General features: G+C 54.4%; 1 protein-coding gene across 2 annotated transcripts; it reads right to left on the bottom strand.

Annotated features, from left to right (window-relative positions):
- Nucleotides 1–4,276: 4,276 nt before the first annotated feature.
- On the bottom strand, nucleotides 4,277–13,176 carry SNCB (synuclein beta). 2 transcript variants are annotated; one of them, XM_004737529.3, is made up of 6 exons: nucleotides 12,857–13,176; nucleotides 12,082–12,211; nucleotides 9,207–9,248; nucleotides 8,868–8,986; nucleotides 5,295–5,387; nucleotides 4,277–4,924 (listed from the first exon to the last, which is right to left on the bottom strand). In XM_004737529.3, the coding sequence occupies exons 2-6, from the start codon at nucleotides 12,200–12,202 to the stop codon at nucleotides 4,892–4,894; spliced, it is 408 nt and encodes a 135-aa protein (XP_004737586.1). In that variant the 5' UTR covers nucleotides 12,203–12,211; nucleotides 12,857–13,176; the 3' UTR covers nucleotides 4,277–4,891. The 2 variants fall into 2 exon arrangements, with proteins under 2 accessions (XP_004737586.1, XP_004737587.1); XM_004737530.3 differs by having other exon boundaries at nucleotides 5,295–5,384.
- Nucleotides 13,177–20,233: the final 7,057 nt, after the last annotated feature.

The raw sequence follows: 20,233 nt of genomic DNA, 5'->3' as shown, positions 1-20,233 counted from the left end.
GGCCCACTTTGGTTGCTCTGCCCCATCTCTTGGCCCTGATGATGACAACAATAACAACATTTACGATTCTAATTGATCACTCACATGGTACAGCCCTTTATAGTTTGCAAAACACCTTTTCATCAGTATCTTATTTAATTCTCTTATCAGTGCTATGGGGTGAAAATTCATATCCTTACTTTTGAGCTGAGCAAACTGAAGTTCAGAGAGGTTACATGAACTATTCGAGGTCACCCAGTTGGTGAAATGACAGAGCCAGGAATCAAGCTCAGGATTCCCTGTCCAGCCTGTGGAAGATAAGCATCAGGGCTAGAGAAGAGCTACAACTGGACATGGTGGGGTATAGGGGCAACATGGTAGGGGGACAGCAGTGTGGTATGGTGAAGGCCTGGTTGGGGCATCAAAAGGGGCATGGTAGGAGTGCCAGGGTGGGTCAGTCGGCTAAGCCTCCGACTCTTGATTTTGGCTGAAGCCATGATCTCAGCCTTGTGAGATCGAGCCCCACATCAGGCACCCATGCTGGGTGTGGAGCTTGCTTAAGAGTCTCTCTCTGCCCCTCCCCCCTCTAAAGAAAAGGGGGTGCTGGTGGACCCGCATGAAGGAGCACCGTGGAGGGCATGGCAGAGGCATTCTCGGTTCCTTAGTGTGCAGAAGGATCGCGACAAAATGTTTCTCTTTACCCTCTGCAACTCACGGTTATGGAATTTTTTATACTGTTAAATCTTCCTTTTCAGTGTCTCAGGCCAATATCCCAAAGCTAACAATTCAGAGCCGTGGTGTTGCTATTGAGAAGACCTCAGCTGTGGGGTCTTTGCTTCCTGAAACCTCAGTTTTCTCATCTGAGAAAATGGGTCCAGGCCTCTAGGGGGTAGGCCACTGAGAAGCCCAAGTGAAATCACAGGCAGCCTGCCCTTTAGCGGCTGTGAAGGGCTTTACCATAGCTGCTGTTTTTCACATTTTGTTTTATCTTTTAAAAAACACCCATGGGTGCTGGGCAGAGGGCGGGGTGGGCTTCTGGGAGCCTGGGGGTGGTGCTGAGGGTGGGGTGTGGGTGACAGCTCTTCCTTCCCCCCTGCCTGGGCTCGGCCTGGCCTTCCCCCACCCTCAGCCCAGAGCCAGTTTCTAGGCAACGGGATGGATGCAGGGATGGTTCGGAGGGGAGAGAGCTATAAATAGGGAAGGGAGAAAACAAAAATAAAGTTCCAGAGAAAGCTGTGGAGCCAGATTACTAGGGGTGGGGGGGGGGGAGACTGGGAGGGAGACAGGCAAATGGGAGGAACACCAGGACAGCCCTCAGCGCTTCGTCAGGGGAAGAGGACAATTTTCAGATGAGCCAGCCAGCAAAGGCCCGCCAGGGCTGACATGGGGGCGGTGCAGGGGTGGGGGGTGGGGCCTTGAGTGCCCAGCTGAGCAGAATGGGGTGATAAGAAATCACTTGTGGTTGGAGAAGGAGGGGAAGATCAGTGGAGGAAAGGATTTCGACAGGCACAGTTGAGGGCAGCTACCCAGGTGGAAGAAAGAGCACAGGCCCAAGAAGGGAAGGTGAGGTGGGGCTGGACTTGGGAGGCTGGGTCGGGCTCAGCCTCACTGACTGTCCGCCCGCCATGGACACAGACACAGAGAGGTGGGCCCTTCTTCTGCTGCAGTGCTCTTCTCCCCAGATCTTCCCATGCGATCCCCCTTTTTGTTCACGTTTCTGCTCCAACCTCACCTCCTCCGATACCTGACCTGACCACCCCAATTTAATACTGGTCATCACCCCCTCCTTGTCATCGTCTCTCACATCACTGTTTTCTGTTGGTCGTGGAACTCCAGATTATCTTGTTCCAAGTATTTGCTGACCCGTGGGATGTGAGTCCTGTCACAGCTGTTGCCTGCAGCCCCTCGTGTTTCAGACATGGCAGGCATCATCAAAGGACTAAATAATAGCACACAACACACTCGGGCAACATCCACAGACACGCGTGGACACAGATACACCTGCATCACCCCCAACTCATCCCTCCCCTCCTCGCTTGCAACGCCCGTGAAATTGCGTGTCTGTGATTTCTGTGCTGCAACCGCTTCCAAGTTTCCCTATGGTAGGTGTTCTTTGTCTCTCTCAGAGCAAGTCCGTTTTGGAAAATTCCGAAGGAGGTGAGCTTCAGACTCAAAGATGCGACTGAAATGTGGTCTTTGCCACTTCCCCAGCAATGTGACCCAGAGAAGGCAGCTTCGCCCCTCTGGCCTCCATTCACTCCTCCATAAATTGGGGAGTTAGAATAACAAGGAATCCTTGAGGATGGTTTCAAATAAAATTAATGGAGTCAAGTGTTGGATGCTGGGGACCTACTGGGCACTTGAGAAATGGCTTCATCCTTTCATAAGAGAGAAACCCATGAGCTGTGTCTTCTCACACGTGTACCCAGAGTCAGGAGTGCCCTGTGACACAGGGCTGGCTGGCATCTTCTGAGGATGCGTCTGGGATGCCTGGAATGCATTTAAAGTGACCCTGGCAGATGAGAACATGGGTCTCTGAGCAGGAAACCAGGTGCATGGCTTGGCACCCAGGAAGGAAGAATAAACCTCCCCACAAGCCAGATGGTGAACCTGGTTTCAGCATCCAAAAATGGAAATCAGGTGCTGGTAGCGGGAGGGGAGGTGGCAAACTCAAATTCTTTACCAGCCAGGTAGTTCATAAAAATGAGGAAAATGGATGAGATGAAGACCAGAGGGAGGGAAAGGGGCTGTCGCTAACTGGAATCAAATGAGAAAAATTTAAACTTTGGGCTAGCACAAACATCCCTACAGGCCAAATTTAACACGAGGGCCACGACTTTGCAATCCCCGCGAAGAATGGGTTTGTAAATAGGGTCTTAATTCAGTCAAAAGGGATCTGAGATCCAGGCACCTGCATGCTGAATCAGAGGATCTGAGCCCACCGGTTTGTTCTCTACACGCACGTCCGCCAGCTGCCTCCTACTTCCGGAAATAATGGCTTGCACACTGCAGGCCAAGGTGACCCGAGTGGACCGGCCTCCTGCAGGGTTCAAGGCCTACCCAGGCACCATCTCTCGCCCCCAACGACTCAGGGAAGGACGAAACGCTAACACCCGGGGGTTGATTAAATGGAGCAAGCTCCTTCCGGCCCTGGGGCTGAAGGGCGAAACAGGGCTAAAGTCGGAAAGGAGGTCGCACCCGGGAGAAAAAGGGTGACGTCTTGCACAGACTTGGTGGGGGCCCTTGCCGCAAAGCAGAGCGGGGCTTCCGCATGAGCGGGGGTGGGGCCTCGTACAAGCCTGGTTAGAGAGCCGCTGCGGCAAACGAGGCCCGAGCGCCGCACCGATGGGGGCGGGGCTTGTCACTAGCGGGGGCGGAGCTTCGGCGTGGGGAGCCTCAAAGCTGAGCAGAGAAGAGCCTTCGCCTCGCCGGAGGCGGGGCCTTTGCGCCTCTCCGCGGCGTCTCCGCCCCCTTCTTCCCCACACCTAAGCGGTGTTGGGGGCCCTCTAGTGCTGATCCTTATCTGCTCAGGGCTTCGGACCGGCGTCCCAGCTTTCTGAGGACCCTTGCCCACCTTTGCGGAGGCCGCAAGCCTCCGAACGCTTTTCCGAGAGGGATGGGGCGCCGGTTGCCCGCGCTCTGCCTCCTTCTGGGGCAACTGTCCATTCCCCTTGCCCTTGGACGGGTCTTTCTGCGTTGGTCAGTTGTGCGCAGGGCTGAGCGCCTGTAAACGTTCTGCCTGAGCGTAAAAGGCTCTTTCAGTGCCCGTGCTCCTGGTTTCCGAGGGCTCCTGGGCGGCTCGCGTAACTGAGTGCGCACGCGAGTCCGCACGTGCTGGTCAGCAAGCGTGCATGCGTGTCTGCACGTGTGCCCCTGCCAAGGTGCGTACACTCAGGCGGGCGCGCCAGGACCAGTGTACGCACACACATGTCTGCGTGTGCGTTGTCATCCGCGACCCTGCTTTGCGTGTACCGAGACGTGAGCCCGTCCACCCTGCGCTGCGGTGGCGAGGGGCTTCCTTTGGCCTTGCACCCCCAGCGGGCGCTTTACAGTCCAGCAGGTGGCGCCCGAGGCCACCTTCACGCCTCCCTGCCAACCCCGATTCCCAGTCTGGGTAGACCCTCTCCCCTGAGTCATCCCGGGCGGGGTGGGGGAAACTGAGGCCGGAAGTGGTCAGTCTTGTACCTGGGCTGAAGGTGCCAGGCACCAAAGAGCGGCGTGGAGTAGTCTGGGGCGTGGAAGCCCGCCGGCCGCCCCCACCCACCGCCCAACCCTGCCTTGCCCGAGCGGCGGCGGCTACAGACAGATTGGCTTTATTCGTGGACACACGGAGCGGGGAGGCACCCGGGCCCGCCCACCCAGGACACGCTCACACGGGGGTTGGGGAGCTCTCCATGCCACAATCACGACACACGACGCCCGCGTTCGGACTGGGCTGGCTGAGGGAGGGGGCATGGCACAGCCTGGCTCCTGGTTTGGCTAAAAAAAAAAGGTTCTTGGGGTCGTTGTGGGAGTCGGGTGGGAGACTCTGGGGCTGCCCAGAGGACCCTCAGAGAGCCTCTGTTGGGAGTGTGTGGGGGAGCCGTTGCTTTCTGATCTTCTTTTAAAAATACATAGAACATGCTACATCCGCGCAGACATTGGACGGGGAAGGGTGGGTTGGAGGCAACATAGGTGGGGCGGAGCTACCAGCCACGGCTGCAGCCCCGGCCCTGTCCAGGCCCCAGGGATCCACGCGGGCGGGTAGGACAGACAGATGGACAGACACCAACACAGGCTCCAAGGGGGCCCCTTGGAGCAAAGGAAGATCTTGTGTTTGGGGGGAAGGGGTAGAAGGACAGCCCTGGTTCTGGGGGATGGGGCAGGGGACAGGGAAGGGATTGTGCTGCTGGTGGGGGGCCGTCCTGGGCCCTTACGCCTCTGGCTCATACTCCTGATACTCCTCCTGCATCAGAGGGATGGGGGTGGAGTGGGGAAGAGCAAAAGAGGAAGGGGTTGGAGACCAAGTGGCCATGTTCTGGCCCCGAGGCTCCTCCCCCTCAAGGAGGAACAGTGCATGCCCCTCTCCCTGGGGCAGGGGAAAAACCTGGAAGTTGGGACAGCTGGGACTTCCCTGGGCAGGGGTGCCTGGGCCCCAGTGCTTGGCCCCATCTGTCCTCCCTCTCTGCTGCCACCTCCTAGGGCCTGGGTTCTAGAAAAGGGGGTGTGAAGTTTCCTGGCCCAACCCTATCCTCTCAGGGACTTCCCACCCCAGCTGGGAATGGTGGCAATCTTCTGGGATGCCCAAAGCCCCACCCAGCCCTGCCACCACTCACCTGGGGCGGTTCCTCATAACTCTCGCCTTCTGGCTCCATCAGGGGCTCGATCAGTGGCTCCTCAGCAGCTTCCTGGGCCACTTCCTCTGGCTGCTGGCAGAGAAGGGACAGGGCCATGAGGGCAGCTGGGAGATGCTCCCCTAAATTCTCCTACCCTGGGAACCTTTTTTGGCTGATTGGGGGAAGGCTAGGCTTCGTTGGCTGTATAACCAGAATTCCATTGTCTATTTGGAGTGCCTTGGAAGTGGACTAAGGCACGAGGGGTGAAATCCCCCTAGATCACCATGAAGCTGGGAGTGGTGAGAAGAGGGGCTGTCCATACACCTCTCCCCAGAGCCTGGTAGCCTGGTAGCCTTCCATCATTTGGACTGGATGGGATGGGGAGATAGACAGTATACTCCATCACCGACTTATCCTTACCTGTCTTGTGTTAGGCTCTGCTGAGCCTCGGGACCCCAGAGAGAACCCTGGAGGCTCCTCTGGGCTGGAGGGAGATGGAAGCTCTGAGACAGGGCCAGGCAGGAGCTTGGAGCCATTCCCCTGCCACCTTCCATCCATCCCTCCCCCAGGGTCCTGTGTGGCCTGGTTTCTTCAGCTGTTGCTATTTTAAGATAAGCTGGAAGCAACAGCTCATGGTGTTGCTTGGATGTGTGAGCTAAGACTCTCCCCTCCCCCCTGCATCTGCTGCCCAGACGGGTGCAGACCAGCAGGCACACAAGCAGGGGGGCTGCCAGACACATGGCCAGCCACCTGTGTGTGAGCACACGTGTGTGCACACATATGAGACAGAGCTGGCTGCACACGCCCACCCACAATCACCTGGGGTCCATGCACGGCTGCACACGGCCACATGTGGGTGGCACATTCCTGGGCCCCTGGAGGTAGGAGGTTATACCACCTCCCCGTTCCCCACATATAACCACTGTCCCTCCCTATTGGGCAGAGATAAGAATCCTGGGAGCCTGGAGGGCTGGCCTAGAGAAGGCTTGCCTGACCCCCATCCAGGTAGCTTCAATTCCCTCACGTGGCCAGTGGAGGTGGGCCCCGTGGGCACCCGAGTTTACAGCTACTGCCCTGGCTCATTTTCCGCAGTGTACAGATGGGTATATCAAGGCCTAGGAGGTGGGTGAATTGGAAGTTTGCCCCAAGTCACCCAGTATTAAAAATTCCAGCTGGAACTCATCGCTTGGCAACAACCCACACGTCCAGCAGTAGCAGAACGGAGGTGGGCAGTATGGCCCATCAGGGATGGATGGCGCACAGCGAGAGGGGAGAAGGGCCGCACCTATCACGCCCAGCTGAATTGCTGCACAGTTGAGCACGAGCAGCCAGGAGAAGAGTGTGTGCTTTGTGGTAACAAGGAAATGGGGTTAAACATACCCAACTCATCTGTGCTGATGGAAGTCAAGGAGCAATGACCCTTGGTGAGGGAGGCAGTGCAAGGACCAAGGGAAGGTGAATAAGGCACTTAGGGTACACATTTAAGAAGGCCCCCACTCGTAGGGCCAAGCACATGAGACCCCAGAGTGGGTGTCCCCCTCAAATTTTGGGCCCCAGTATCCTCCCTCATCTTACCCTTGTCTTGGTTCCGGGGGTCAGGGACTGGAAGAAGGCCTAAGGCAGACTTCTGAGGGGCTGATGTCCTGTGTCTTAATGTAAGTGCTGGTTACACAGGGGGCTCGCTCTGTGAAAATTTATTGGGGCTGTGTGCTTTTTGTATGTATGTTGTACTTCAATAAAAAGTTTACTTTAAAAACATCCTAGCCCGGCCACTCATTAGCTTAGGTCAGTCACTTCACCTCTGGACTCAGCTGCCTTAGATGGGAAATGCGATGGTGCTGTCTGCTCTGTAGGGGGACAGGGAGGGTCGCATGGTAAGGCACCGAAGCAGAATGGGAGGTGGGGACACTTGGAAATGTGCACCCTGGGCTTGCGTGGGTTCTACATGCCTCGTAGCCTCAAAGGGCTGCTGTTTAAATAGTAAGTCCATGATCCTGAGCTCCCTTGTGAGCAGAGGCTTGGGGTGTCAGAAGTGCTGGTAGGAAGAGGAGGCCTGAGAGAAATGGTTCTGGGCAAAGGGCCCTCGAGGTTGAGAGCTCAGATCTGGCTTTCTCTGCACCCCAGCTCCCAGCACGGACCCTGGCCCTGAGGCGGCTACCAGCAACTTCACTGCCGTAAACCTGAGCTTCTCCTCTCAAGTACCTTCTTAGAGAGGCAGGCAAGTCACTTCACCTCTCTGGGCCTCGGCTCCTTCATCTGTAAAATGGACATGCTGTAGTACCTTTTTCCCAGGGAATATAAAGATTCAGTGAGTTACTCCAGGTACTGAGTCTAGAACCTTGCCTGCCCACATAAGAGATCAGTGAACAGGAAGGATCCTTGGAACAATAATACATGGGGAGTCACACAGCTGGTAAAACGCATACACGGGACCTAAGCCAGAACTTCCAAGTCTGGTCCCAGACTAGTGACAGGCGAAAGGGTCAATGTGTAAAGGCCTGTGATGAAGGGTGGTCCTTGGACCTGTAGTACCAGCATCACTCTGGCATCTGTTTGAAATGCAAACTCTCAGGTCCCACCTCAGACCTACTGAATCAGAAATTCTAGGGAGGCGGCAGACGGTCTGTATTTTAACCTGGCCTCCTGCTGATTTGGATGGACACAGAAGTTTTGAGAACCTCTGATAAATACCTAATGTGTGTAAAAGCCCTCTTGCATTCATCTTCTGTCTTATAGGCAAAGAAGCCGGCTCAGAGAGGTGATGGACTCTGCCCAGGGTCACAGAATCAGGACGTAGTGGAGGTGGCACTTGGATCCAACTCTGGCGTTTCAGAGTTCACAGGTCTTATGCTATAGTGGGTCCCAATGAAGGTGTCTTCCTTCATGCACGTGGGGGTACTGTTCTCCTGTCTGCACAAGTATGCGATGGACAACACAGCCCTCCCCCGTGGCCCACACTTGCTGATGCCTGCCTCAGGGCCTTTGCCAATGCTGTTCTATTGCCTGAAATACAATTCTCACAAGGCTCACCTCATCCCTTGGGGGTCAGCTCAAATGTCACCTCAACAGAGAAGCCCTCCCAACTACAGCAGTCTCTTTACGCCTTGACTCTCTACCATATCATCTTTGTCTTTTCTTCATAGCACTTAGCCCCGTCTAAAACCATCTCATTCATTGGTTATCTATCTTCTTCCACTATAGCATCGGCTCCCTGAACATAGGAACTTATTCGCCATGGCAACTTCTAGAATAATTCCTCTCTGGCATGGATACTTGTTGAAGACAAGAAAGAACAAACAATCCGTGACATGCGGACGTGGCCCAAAGTGGTCCGGGTCACACTCAGAAGCAGGATACAAGTATACAGCCAGAACTGGGGGCACAGTCACAGGGACTACCGCACCCCTACCCACCCTGTGAACTCATTCTGAGCCGAGTCTCGTAGAGCTCCGTAGAACGTAAGGTCAGGTGTGCCTCCGGCTGACTGGGGCATGTTTATGTTGTGCCTGCCATGTGTGTGCATACACGCGTGGGTGTGTGCATGTGCGTGTGTATGGCGAGAGGACAGCTCACCTTCAGATCAGCGGGGAATTCCTCCTTCTTCACCAGGCCCGTGGCTGCGGCAATGTTCCCAGCCCCGGAGAACACAGCTCCTCCCAGATGGGATGCCTGCTCCTTGGTTTTTTCAGCCACTGGAGCAGGGAGACGATTGGGGAAGGGGGTTGGGGGCCCAGGTAAAGCAGAAAGAAATGCGTCTCTCTCCCACATGGTGTTCCAGCTGGCTTCCCTCATGGAGCACACTCTCAGGAATCCTTGGGGATGCCCTCTTCCACTGCCACCCCCCCTCCAGATCCCGGCCAGATCCCAGGCCCGAGGTGAGGGAAGGGAGCTGTGCCAGGGCTGGGCTGGTACCTGAAGCCACTCCTTGAACCACCCCCTCTCGAGTCTTGCTTCCTGCAGAGACAAAAAGGAGCACACATCAGGACTCTGAGCTGAGGGAACAGAGCCTCTGGCAAGCGTGGTGGTTATGGAGTGGGCAGAGGGACCCAGTCAGCAGTGGGCATCCTGGCGCCATCACAAATCCCACAGATGCCCCCCCCCCCCATCACAGCACTGAGCCCTCCACACCTACTTCCTGAGGACTTCGAGTTCTCCCTGAGTTCTCCCTCACTGCCGGCCCCTCCTCCACCTGAAAGGAGCTCCATGCCTTCTGGGGGGATGCTTGCTGCCTGGGAGCCAACACTGCTCAAAGCGCATTCCTTTACCTCTCAGCCTCCTTGAGCAGGTGAGGGTGGGAGTAGGGGTGGAGCGGGGGGGGGGGGTGGCGATAGTAGTGGTGTGTATTTGGAAAGGTTCCTCTGGTGCCCTTGATGCCTGACTGCCCACATCCCACCTATCGACCCTCACACCCACCAGCCCCCACTCCATTTCTTCTAACTGGGGTGTGAGTTCCTTCTTCTGGCCAGAGTGAGGAGCTTCTCAAGTATGTGATGGGTCTGGGTCCGAGGGTGCCTGACACCCATGGCACTGGCTGGGTCTTCTCGGGAGGGTAACTGCTGGGAGAGGCAAGATGGTCTGATCCGACGTGGGCAGGGAGGTAGGCAGGAGGCTTCAGAGTAGTGGGGAGTCTCCTATTCTGGGGATGTAGCCATACAGACAACAGCTGGTAGACCCTGAAATGGGTAATGGGTGTCTGGGAGGGCTGAGGCTAGTGGAAGCAGAGGACGGCATGGGAAGGAAGGCAGGAATGCCCCAGGCTCTGGCCAGCCAGACAGAGACAGTGGGGGGGGGTGTGCTGCATTGCACCCCGTCATTCCTCCCACAAACATTTGTTGGCACCTGCTCTGTGCCAGGTCCTAGGCCAAAGGCTCACCATCAGATGGGGTAAGAGAAGAGATTTGGTACCCTAGACCTCAAGTAGTGGGGCAAGGACTTCCATCCAGCCTCCAAGGGGTACATGGTAGGGGAGGGGCAGTGCCTGGGCCTTGACAAATGGGGAGCAGGGGGATATGCAGAAAGGAGACTGGGGAGGGTATCTCAGGCACAGGAAACCACCCATAGGGCACAGAAAGGTGTCTGCACAGAGACAGACCTGGGCTGCACAGAGCCCAGCAGTGCTATCTGTGCGCCTGGAGAGATGGACACACGGACTGAGGCAGGACCGAGAATGGCGTTGAGTTACAGGCTGCAGGAAGCTGAGGCTTTAATGTGTAGGAACTGGGGGCCATTGCAGGTTCCTGGGCAGGCAGGTTCCTGAGCAGGAGGTGCCAAACTAAGGGGAAGGGGGTGCTTCAAGTCTGTTAGCAGGAAGACCGAGCTGGGTGCCAGGGATACATAGGAGCGAAAGGGCGGCAAGATACATAGGAGGAGGGCGGCCAGAGCTGGGGCCTGGCAGGTGTGGGCTCAAGCCTCCAACTTACCTCCATCACCTGTGCCCTAGTTCCAGCCACCCTCATCGGCTGGCTACACTACCCTTCACCAGTCCTCCCTGCATTTGGTCTCTCCGCAGAGACCCAAGGAAACTTTCTACGCTGAAGTCAGATCATGTCAGTCCCTAGCTTACAATCTCTCCTGGCAGGTCATAATGATCCTTTGGCCTGGGCATCAAGGCCCCCTTGTGAGCTGTCACTCCCCGGGTTTTCTGATCTCAACCCCCACCACTGCTTCCTGCCCTCTGCTCTCTAACCCTGTCTCCTTCAGCCCTTTTCTGCTTCCTCCAACTCCCCATTCTCCAGCCAGCTTCTTATTCTTTGGGGTTCAGCTCAAATGCTAGCCTCTATGATTACGCTACTGCAGTGGTCCCCATCCCAGCCGCTGGATGTCAGATCCCACGACTGGAGTGCTCTGTATCACTATCAGGAGAGTCGGCACCTACTAGCGTGTAGTAAGAAGTCGGTATTTTTCAAATTGCCACAATCCCAAATCTGCCACAACCATGGGCAAATTAACCAGCCCTCTTCCGCCCACACAAAGGATCATTCTGCCTACTACACACCGGTAAGCCCTGAATCACCACGGAAATTCGCTAATCGTCAGTTTGGGGCCTTGCATCCCCTTATGCAAATGCCCCTGCGGGCTCCCTCTCCTCTCACACTTAGGATGAGAGATTTTAATCACTCGGCCTTTCTCTTCACACAGCTGGAAGCGGCAAAGAGGAGGGACCCAGAGGCAAGGATGGAGCTCCTGGCATCGGGAGGCGGGAAGACCCTAACAGCGGCTCTGAGGTGGACCTCGCAGGAGAGGAGGGCTAAGGGGCAGTCCCAATAACACAGGGGCTCTAGAGTCTATGAGGCTTGGCTCCAACTCCAGCTTCAGGTTTCAGCAGCTGTGTGACCTTGAGCACTGTAGTTAAACCTCTGGGAAGCCCACTTTTCTTGGTCTGTGGAATGGGTGAGGGGCACCACGTGAGGTAATGGATGTTATGGCATTTCCCAGGGTACTCGGCAGAGAATAAGGGCTAAACACCAGGAACTAGTAATCATGTGAGTAAGAACAAGGCTGTCTGCTTTGACCCATGCATCTGTCCCCGGCCTTTCAGCTGAGCCCCACTCTCCCCAACTCTTCCCTCCATTTTCCTCTCCCCATAGGTCTCATCACTGACCCAGGCTTCCTTCCTTCCGCTGGCTGTGTCCCCAGTGACCCCTACTGACCCCGCCCCATCTGCTGACTCATATTCTCCCACCCAGACCCCTCCGTGGACAACTCCCTCCTTCCAAGGACCCTGGCCCCATTCCCTCGAAGGACCCCCAAACCCCGCAGAGCCCCAGAAGCCTTGCCCCTTGCCCACCGACGTAGAGGACGCCCTCCTTGGTCTTCTCCGCGGCCTCGGTGACACCCTGCTTGGTTTTCTCCGCGGCGGCCACGACGCCCTCCTTGGCCATGGACAGGCCCTTCATGAACACGTCCATCCTGGCGGCCTGGGGAGGGCAAACACACCGGCACGGGTGCGCTGGCCCCGCACCCTCACCCCAGTCCTCCCTCTGGGACGCTGGTTACCCAACCTCCCTTCGCTCTTGAGACCCCGGCGCCCTTCCAGGCCGGGCCCCCTCCTTGTCATGCCCCCTCCCCAGCGGGAGGCCACAGGACCGCGACAAGTCCCGCGTCCTTGAAACCCGGGGACGCGGGAGGAGCCACTGCCTCGGTTATTCGGGGCATTGCAACCTGCAGCCCCGCGCAATCGGGGTGCTGGGCTCGGCGCGAAGTCCGGGGGCCTGCCTGTATACACGACAGAGTCACACGACCATACACACAAACATTCTCCACCGACACGCTCACGTGCACATACAGGACACGCAGACGTTCAAACGCGCACGGACGCCCTGACACACAGGAACACACGGGCCTGGAAGCACGACCACACGGCCACCCAGCCAGTTGCGGGCACAGGGCAGCAGTCACACAAACACCCCAGGGCGCACACCGACCTGCACCTACCGGAACCCTCTCTGCGTTCTCGCGCGGGTTCCCCGTCTCCGCTCCCAGCCGCTTCCCCATCCCGCCCAGTCCCCTCTCCTTCCCCAGCCCCTTCCCGGACCCCGGCGTCCGGAGCGCGGCGGCCTCACCTGCAAGCTGGGCCCGGGCTGGGGATGGAGGAGTGGCTGCGGCTGCGGCGAGCGGACGCAGGGGCTCGGCTAGGCCGGGCTGGGGTGGGCTTGGGGCGGATGGAGGAATCGGGGCCTCGCTAAGTGCCCAGGTCGGTCGGCAGCAGGCGGGGCGCGGGCCCTGAGCCGGGGCGCAGCGATGCCCGGGCCTTCGGTGCGTCGCCAGCCGCGGATCGCGCCCTGCGCCCTGCGGGACAGCACGCTCCGGCTCCGGTTCCGGCTCGGGCTCCCGCTCGGGCGCTGCGGCAGCTCTGAGCTCAGCGCCCCCTCTGGCGGCCGCGCCGCCCCCTCAGCCTGACTGACAGGGGGCGGGGAGGGTGACATCTCCGCGGAGCCCGCTAGCCTCCCGGGGCCGGCCCCCGACGCGCCGCTGGGGACCTCTGGGCGTCAGACCCGCATTCAGCCCCCGAGAGTCTAATCGGGGAGGAGAGACAATGCAGAGCGCCAAGAGTAGGGAAGACATACTGTCTGCAGTTGGCTTTGGGGTTCAAATGGGTTTGAATCTCAGGGGTGCTTCTTATTAACTGTGGGACCTTGGGCTACTCAGCCTTCCTATCTGAACGCCAGTTTCTTTTTCGGCAAAATAATAGATGACTCGCTCAACGAATGTTGATTGAACGTTTAGACAGATGCTAGGCAGGTTTGAGGCTGGGGACAGTGGAAAAGGAAACCAAGGTCCCTGCCCTTGGGGAGTTTACAACGATGTGTTTGTGTGTGTGCAGAGATGGGAAAACAAACGTGTCAGCACTTAAACCTAACAAGGTTGTTTCAGCTTGTGAGCAATGTTATGAAGATAATGGAATGGTGATGTAACAGAATGACTAGAAGAGGGTGCTTGAGACAGAGTGGCCAGGGAAGGCCAGTGGGAGCAGAGACCCCAGAGAGGCATCCTGGCCAATATGGGGAAGATCCATAGGGAGGCAGCTGCACATACAAAGGTCCTGAGACAGGACTGTGCTTAGGAACAAATAAAAGGAAGTACAGCTGGATAGCCAGGCATGAATGAGGATTAGACAAGACCATTTTTTGATGTGTGGTTATGGTGGAGATTGTCAAATGGCCATAGAATGCCAGGCACACATAGGTGCTCAGTTGGAGCAGCGACAGAATTATGCCCAAGAAATTATGGGATCCCAGAGGAAGAGGACTACAGCAGATCAGGGGAATCAGGAAAGTCTGAACGGAGGAGGTGACCTCTGTGCTACGTTTCACGGGAGAGATAAGTTTTTACTTGGAAGACAGGCTGGAACGGCATTTTAGGCTATGGGTAGAGCATGGGCAAAGGCACTGTGGCTGGAAATGCAGGGTGGGTAAATGACAGGGGATGAGGTGAGGAGGCAGCCAGACAGTGCAAGGTCCTGGGAGGGAAAGTGTTCATAGGCCACTGATGAATAGCTGCAAACTGGTGCATGGTTTTTGGAAGGCAGTCTGCCAATGTTTACCAAAAACATAAATGCATGCTCCTTTTGAGCCAACAGTTCCCCTTCCAGGAATTCATTCCTTGGATCTGCTCACACAGGCGCACAAAGCTGTTTGTACAAGGATGTTCACTACAGCACTGAAAATAATGCAAATGTCCATCTGTAGGGGACTGGCTAGTTAATTGTGGGACATCTGTCCGGTGAATGGATGAGCAGGACCCATGTGTACTGACATGGCAGTGTATGGAGAAATGGTGTGAAGTGAGAGAGGGAGGTACTAAACTGCAGTGTGGGGAACTAGTCAGTTTTGATACATAGACACACACAGTTACATAAGACCCCTTATACACACATATATACATACTTACATCTAGATATACAAAGATCATGCCAACAAGGACTTCCAAAATAGGGTTATAGCAGTTGCCCCTGGCAAATGGGGCTGAGAGCACTCAAGGAGGGAAGTTTTTTACATTTTATCACCTTCCTTCTTATGCTGTTTGGTTATTTTACTTTGAATAGTATTTTATTTTTATTTATTTATTTTTAAAGATTTTATTTATTTATTTATTTGACAGAGATCACAAGTAGGCAGAGAGGCAGGCAGAGAGAGAGAGAGGGGAAGCAGGCTAAAAGCTATCATGGGTGATGTCTCTTATTGTTTTTGGCCTCTCAGCATTGGAACTGTCTCCTTCTTATGTTTGGGGAGGTCCCCCACATTCTGAGGCAGGGCCCACCTCCCCCTCTGGGAGCTGACAAGTGCTTTCCTAGCCTTCCTCGAAGCCTAGACTTGTGACCTCAGCCCCAGACACCTCAGCCCCAGCCTTGAACATGAATTAGCAGGGAAGGAGGACTCTTAGCTCTGGCGAGGGCTGGTGGTGTTGGTGGTGGCAGGTCCTACTAGGGACCACGGACAGCAGTGATACTGCTTCTGGGTGCATCCAGCACCAATAGCGCAACCACGTTGTCCATGCCCAGCTGTAACACCGGGGGAACCTTCTAGAGTGTGCTTGGCAGTGTCATTTGGAGCATTAATCCAGGATGCGCTGTCTTCAAGGGGGACTCTCTGGCCTTCCTGGAGAGTTTCTGAGCTGCCCAGTATTGGATAATAAAAACCTTATCTGCTTAAATTAGCCAGAAACGATTTTTGTGACTCTCAACTAAGAACCCCAGAATGTCAAAATAGATGATGAAGAAGCAAAGAGGAGGGAGGGGGGAAGAGAGAAAGACCACACGAAGGGTGTTGTATTTCTGTCGTAGGGACTGGGAGGTCACTGAAGGGTTTTAAGCACCAGAGAGACTGAAATGAGATTTGCATTTTGTGGGACCACATGGAGGTGAATGGTCGGAGGGTTTGGGACACATGAGAAATCTGGGGCAGAATCCATCAGGACTGATGGTGGAGCCCGAACCAGAAAAGCCTCAGTGAGGCTGGAACAGGTTTGGAGGGACAGTTGGGTGTTGTTTAGGAGGTAACCTATTATGTGTTGGGGAAGAGGCAGAGGGATGAGATGAGAGAAGATTCCCAGGTTCCTGGCTAGGACAGCAGGTGAGAGATGCTGTTGCAAAATGAATTAGACATTGAGGTGGCTCGAGACCTGGGTGGCTCAGTTGGTTAAGTGTTTGCCTTCAGCTCAGGTCATGATCCCAGGGTCCTGGGATCTCAGCCCTGCATCGGGATCCCTGCTTGGCAGGAAGCCTGCTTCTCCCTTTCCCTCTGCCTGCTGTTCCCCATGCTTGTGTTTTCCCCCTGTCAAATAAATAAATAAAATCAGAAAGAAAGAAAGAAAGAAAATAGAGGAGATGAGGCAGCTTCCAGGATTGGGGTTGGGTGGATGGGATGGAGAGCATGTTTGAGGCTTAATAAAGCTCATTGTGCAGTGCCTGATAGACAAACTGAAGGAGGTATCCAGCAGATGGACATCTGAGCTGGTGCTGAGGGCATCACTTGGGGCTGGCTGCAGGTATCTATTTGGGCCACTGTGTACTTGGAATTCTTTAACGTGTGGATTTCTTAAGCAGGGAGATACCTTGATTTGTAGAAGTTCCTCACATCCATGGTGTGAATTCTCTCTTTGTGATTGATTTCACTGTCAGTGTGATGTCACAGAGCGAGAACTGGAAAGAGATGGGCCACAGTATGGCCTTTTACAGTATTTTCATCATACAGATAAATTTAATAAGAACAATCTTAAAAGCACTGATAATAATAAAATAACTAGAAAGCTATTTTTTGAGCATTTATCATCTGTTTTAAACATAATCTATATAACCATAAGCTTATATAACTTAATTTTTAATAATGACCTTAATACCTGGCTCACAAACTCCTGAAACTGTAATAATTGCTCTCATGAGCTGGTCTAAGGCAGCCCAATATCCCACTGGATTTGGAGTCATTAGCATGCAGGTGGTGGTTAGAGTCATGGCGGGGCGGGGGGTGGTGGTGGTGGTGGGAGGGAATGCGGTTGCCCAGGAGAACATGGAGAGTGACAAGGAGAGGGTCCAGAACAGAATCCTGAGGCACTGCAAACTTCATGTGTGGCCAGGGGCAGAGGACCTGGCTAAGAGACTGAGAAGGAGCAGCACAGGGAAGACGAGAAGCTGGACAGATTGGTAGCTGGGAAACCAAGGGGATGAGAGGACAGCTGGTTAAATGCTGCAGAGGGGCCAAAAGCAACAAGGAGTAATGAGCCCTCAGATTCACAGCAAGTGGGCCGTCAGGGACATTAACAGTAGCACAGGGGTTATGGGAGCCTAGGAGGGAAGGGGCACCTCCAGAAAGCCTCCAGGAGAAAGTGATATTCAGGCTGGGTTTTGAAAGATGAGAAGAACCTCACAAGTGATGGTGAACATTCTTGGCAGAAGATTCAACAGGTGAAAAAGTCCAGGGTGAAAAGGGAGCAGAAGACAGGGCTACATTGTGAATCAGGCAGACAGTTCATCTGGCTGCTAATACAGAAGCTTAGGCAAAGCAGGTTTTTATTCCTTCACTTAAAGAAGCCTAGTGGTAGGCAGGCCACAGCTGGTTTGACAACTGCACATTCCTCAGGAATCTAGACTCCTACCTTCCTGTGCCACCATTCTTTTTTTTTTTTTTTTTAAAGATTTTATTTATTTATTTGACAGAGATCTTAAGTAAGCAGAGAGGCAGGGAGAGTCAGAGGAGGAAGCAGGCTTCCCGCCCAGCAGAGAGCCCGATGTGGGACCTGTGCCATCATTCTTAGTACACAAATTCTACCTTCAAGGTCATCTCATGGTCCAAAACAGCTGCTGCAGCTCCAGCTATCATATCTATGCAGAAGACAGGAAGAGAGGAAGTAGGGTAAAAGGGCAGCTGCCAGTTTTCTGTCTCTTTCCCAAGGAGTTTTCAGAAGCTAACAACTTCTGCATGTCTCCAGGCTATGCCTTGCTTTAGGGAGGCTGGAAATGTGTGCCAATCTAACTGGGCCTATGACTTCCCAGAATCAAAGTATGAGAGGGGGAGCATGGTTACTGAGAAGGCCACTAGCATCGCTGTCACTATTTCTTTTTGCACCCAGCTTTTTTATTTTTAAAAACTTCAAACCTAGAGAAAATTTGCGAGGACCACACTACAGCGAATAAAATCTCTGGAAGAGTTGCAATTGTAATGTAATGAATACCAGAATATTCTCCAGCTAGATTCACCAGGTGTTAACATCTGCTACATCTTTCTTTGACTCTCTATGTACTGTCCTCTCTATGTACTGTCTCCAGAAAGAAGGCTGCGTGGCCACTGGGCCACCACTTACCAGCACAAGAGATTCTTCACCCTGTGTCACACTGCGGCCCACCTCCTCCCTCTCTCCCCTTTAGGGTACAGGATGGCAGAGCCCAGGCCCCTCTGGGCCTCCTTCTGACCAGGCCCTGATCCTGTGAATTCTCCGGGACCTCTCCTCGGTTCCATTTTCTCTCCCCCAGGAAAATGGGGCTCTCCATTCCCCTCTTCCCAAGAATGTACTGAGAATGGTTGTGGGAGCTTGGGGGAGGGAAGAGTGGGAGAATGTGGGGAAGGGTTGGGAGAAAATCCCCAGCGGAGCAGCTGGAGGGGCTGGAGCAGCTGGAGGGGCTGGAGCAGCTGGGGAGCGGTGGGTATTCTCTTAAGAGGATCACGGAGATCCTGGTGATCCCAGCCCTGCCTGGGTTTTTTGAAAATCCAGCTGGGTCTTTGTAAATCTGTGTGTGGTGCCTGACAGCGTGATTAAACATTTATCAACATTCCTGCTGTCCGGAGGCCTCAGGTTGGGGAGGAAGGCCGGCAGGCAGGGTGAGCACTGAAAACAGAGAGAGGAGTGAACGATGCTCACCGCACGCCTAGCACATTGCAGGCATGGCCTCCGTTGTATTAATTGTATTAATCCCTAAAACCAAGCCTGGAAAACAGGCATTTTCAGTCCCCTCCGCCGCTTACAGATGAGGGAGCCAACACCCAAAGAGGGGAAGTCATATAACCCGCCATTGGCATCTATTCTTTCCAGTCAGTTTCTCCTGAGTATCTATCTACCAGGTGCCAGGCCCTGTTCTAGTACCAGAGATACAGCAGAAAACAAAACCATGAAGTCCTTGCTCTTCTAAAACTGAAATTCTAGTAGGAAGCAATAGACAGCCAATGAACCAGTGACCAGACGAGATGTTTTAGATGGTGCTGCTCGTGTCCAAATCAGTGATGTCCACCTGCTAAATCTAAAGGTCAACCCTCCCTCCTCGCTTAGCCCTCCGAGTCCTTGCTAAGAGCTACAGGTACTAGAGAGCACAGCTGTGAATGGTTCTTCTGTTCTAGTAGAGGAAGGCAGATGAGTAAAATAAATAAGGGAAATGCATGGTGTGTTAGGAGGGGCTACACTGGGAGGCCCTCTTTGAGAAGGCAACATTTGAGCCCAGTCCAAAAGGACAAGAAGTCAGTCCCGCAAAGAGCAAATGGCAAGTGCAAAGGCCCTGAGGCAAGAGCCAGTCTGGCCTGTTGGAGGCTCGGTGTGCTTGGAGCACTGTGAGCCTCGATCATGCAGAAACCTGCAGGCCCACAACCTGGACTTTGGGTCACAATCTGGGTGTCCTGGAGGGTTTTAAATAGAGGACTTAAGTGGTCAGATTATTTTAAACGAGCCCTCTGAGGCAAGTGGAGAATGTTCTGTAAGGAGGAGGAAGTAGAAGTAAGGAGAGTGTTAGGAGAGACCTGGGCAGTGGTCCAGGCCACAGATGGCAGGCTTGCCTAGAGTGGGGGCAGTGGGGAGTCAGAGGAATGGGCAGATTCAAGATATTTTCGGAATAGTATGGTAGGATTGGGGTGCAGAAGCCCACTGTGCAGAAGTCCTCCACAGAGTGACGCCTGGGTGGCTCAGTTGGTTGGACGACGACTGCCTTTGGCTCAGGTCATGATCCGGGAGTCTCGGGATCGAGTCCCGCATCGGGCTCCCAGCTCCACGGGGAGTCTGCTTCTCCCTCTGACCTTCTCCTTGCTCATGCTCTCTCTCACTGTCTCTCTCTCAAATAAATAAATAAAATCTTAAAAAAAAAAATAGAAGTCCTCCATAGATAGACTTGGGAGGGCTTTGAGTAGGGACCAGGACCCCATAGGTCAGAGGTTTATTCCTAGGGTCTTTCCTTAGTGATCTAACTCCAGAATCCACACGCTGTACCATGCAGGAAGGTGTGGAAGAAGGTGGGAAGGGGCACTGCGGCTGGCAGGGGCGTTCTATGCCAGGCTCTGGGCCAGGACTCTCAGGCAGCTAAGACCAAGCCTGGCACTCAGGGAAGGTCCTTTTTCCTTTTTTCTCCATCAAATATAGATTCATGATCTCTCCCCAATCCTGGCCCTCCTCCAGTGCTTCCTCTGTCCAAAATTCTTGGACACTCTTCCAATCAGGGGGTGGGATTATGTCCCTGTCTTTGAATGTGG

The sequence above is a fragment of the Mustela putorius genome, unplaced genomic scaffold, assembly GCF_011764305.1.
Source record: "Mustela putorius furo isolate JIRA1106 unplaced genomic scaffold, ASM1176430v1.1 tig00000145_pilon_pilon_pilon, whole genome shotgun sequence".
In the NCBI taxonomy this organism is placed as follows: domain Eukaryota; kingdom Metazoa; phylum Chordata; class Mammalia; order Carnivora; family Mustelidae; genus Mustela; species Mustela putorius.
The sequence above is the reverse complement of the archived record's forward strand: the minus strand, read 5'-3'. Positions and strand labels throughout refer to the sequence as shown.

Excerpts from the sequence above, each read along its gene's own strand:
- SNCB (XM_004737529.3), bottom strand. The coding sequence starts at position 12,202 with ATGGACGTGTTCATGAAGGGCCTGTCCATGGCCAAGGAGGGCGTCGTG. Across the intron at positions 8,987-9,206 it reads GGTTCAAGGAGTGGCTTCAG|TGGCTGAAAAAACCAAGGAG; the intron begins GTACCAGCCCAG and ends TCCCTGCTCCAG. Across the intron at positions 5,388-8,867 it reads AATTCCCCGCTGATCTGAAG|CAGCCAGAGGAAGTGGCCCA; the intron begins GTGAGCTGTCCT and ends CTTCTCTGCCAG.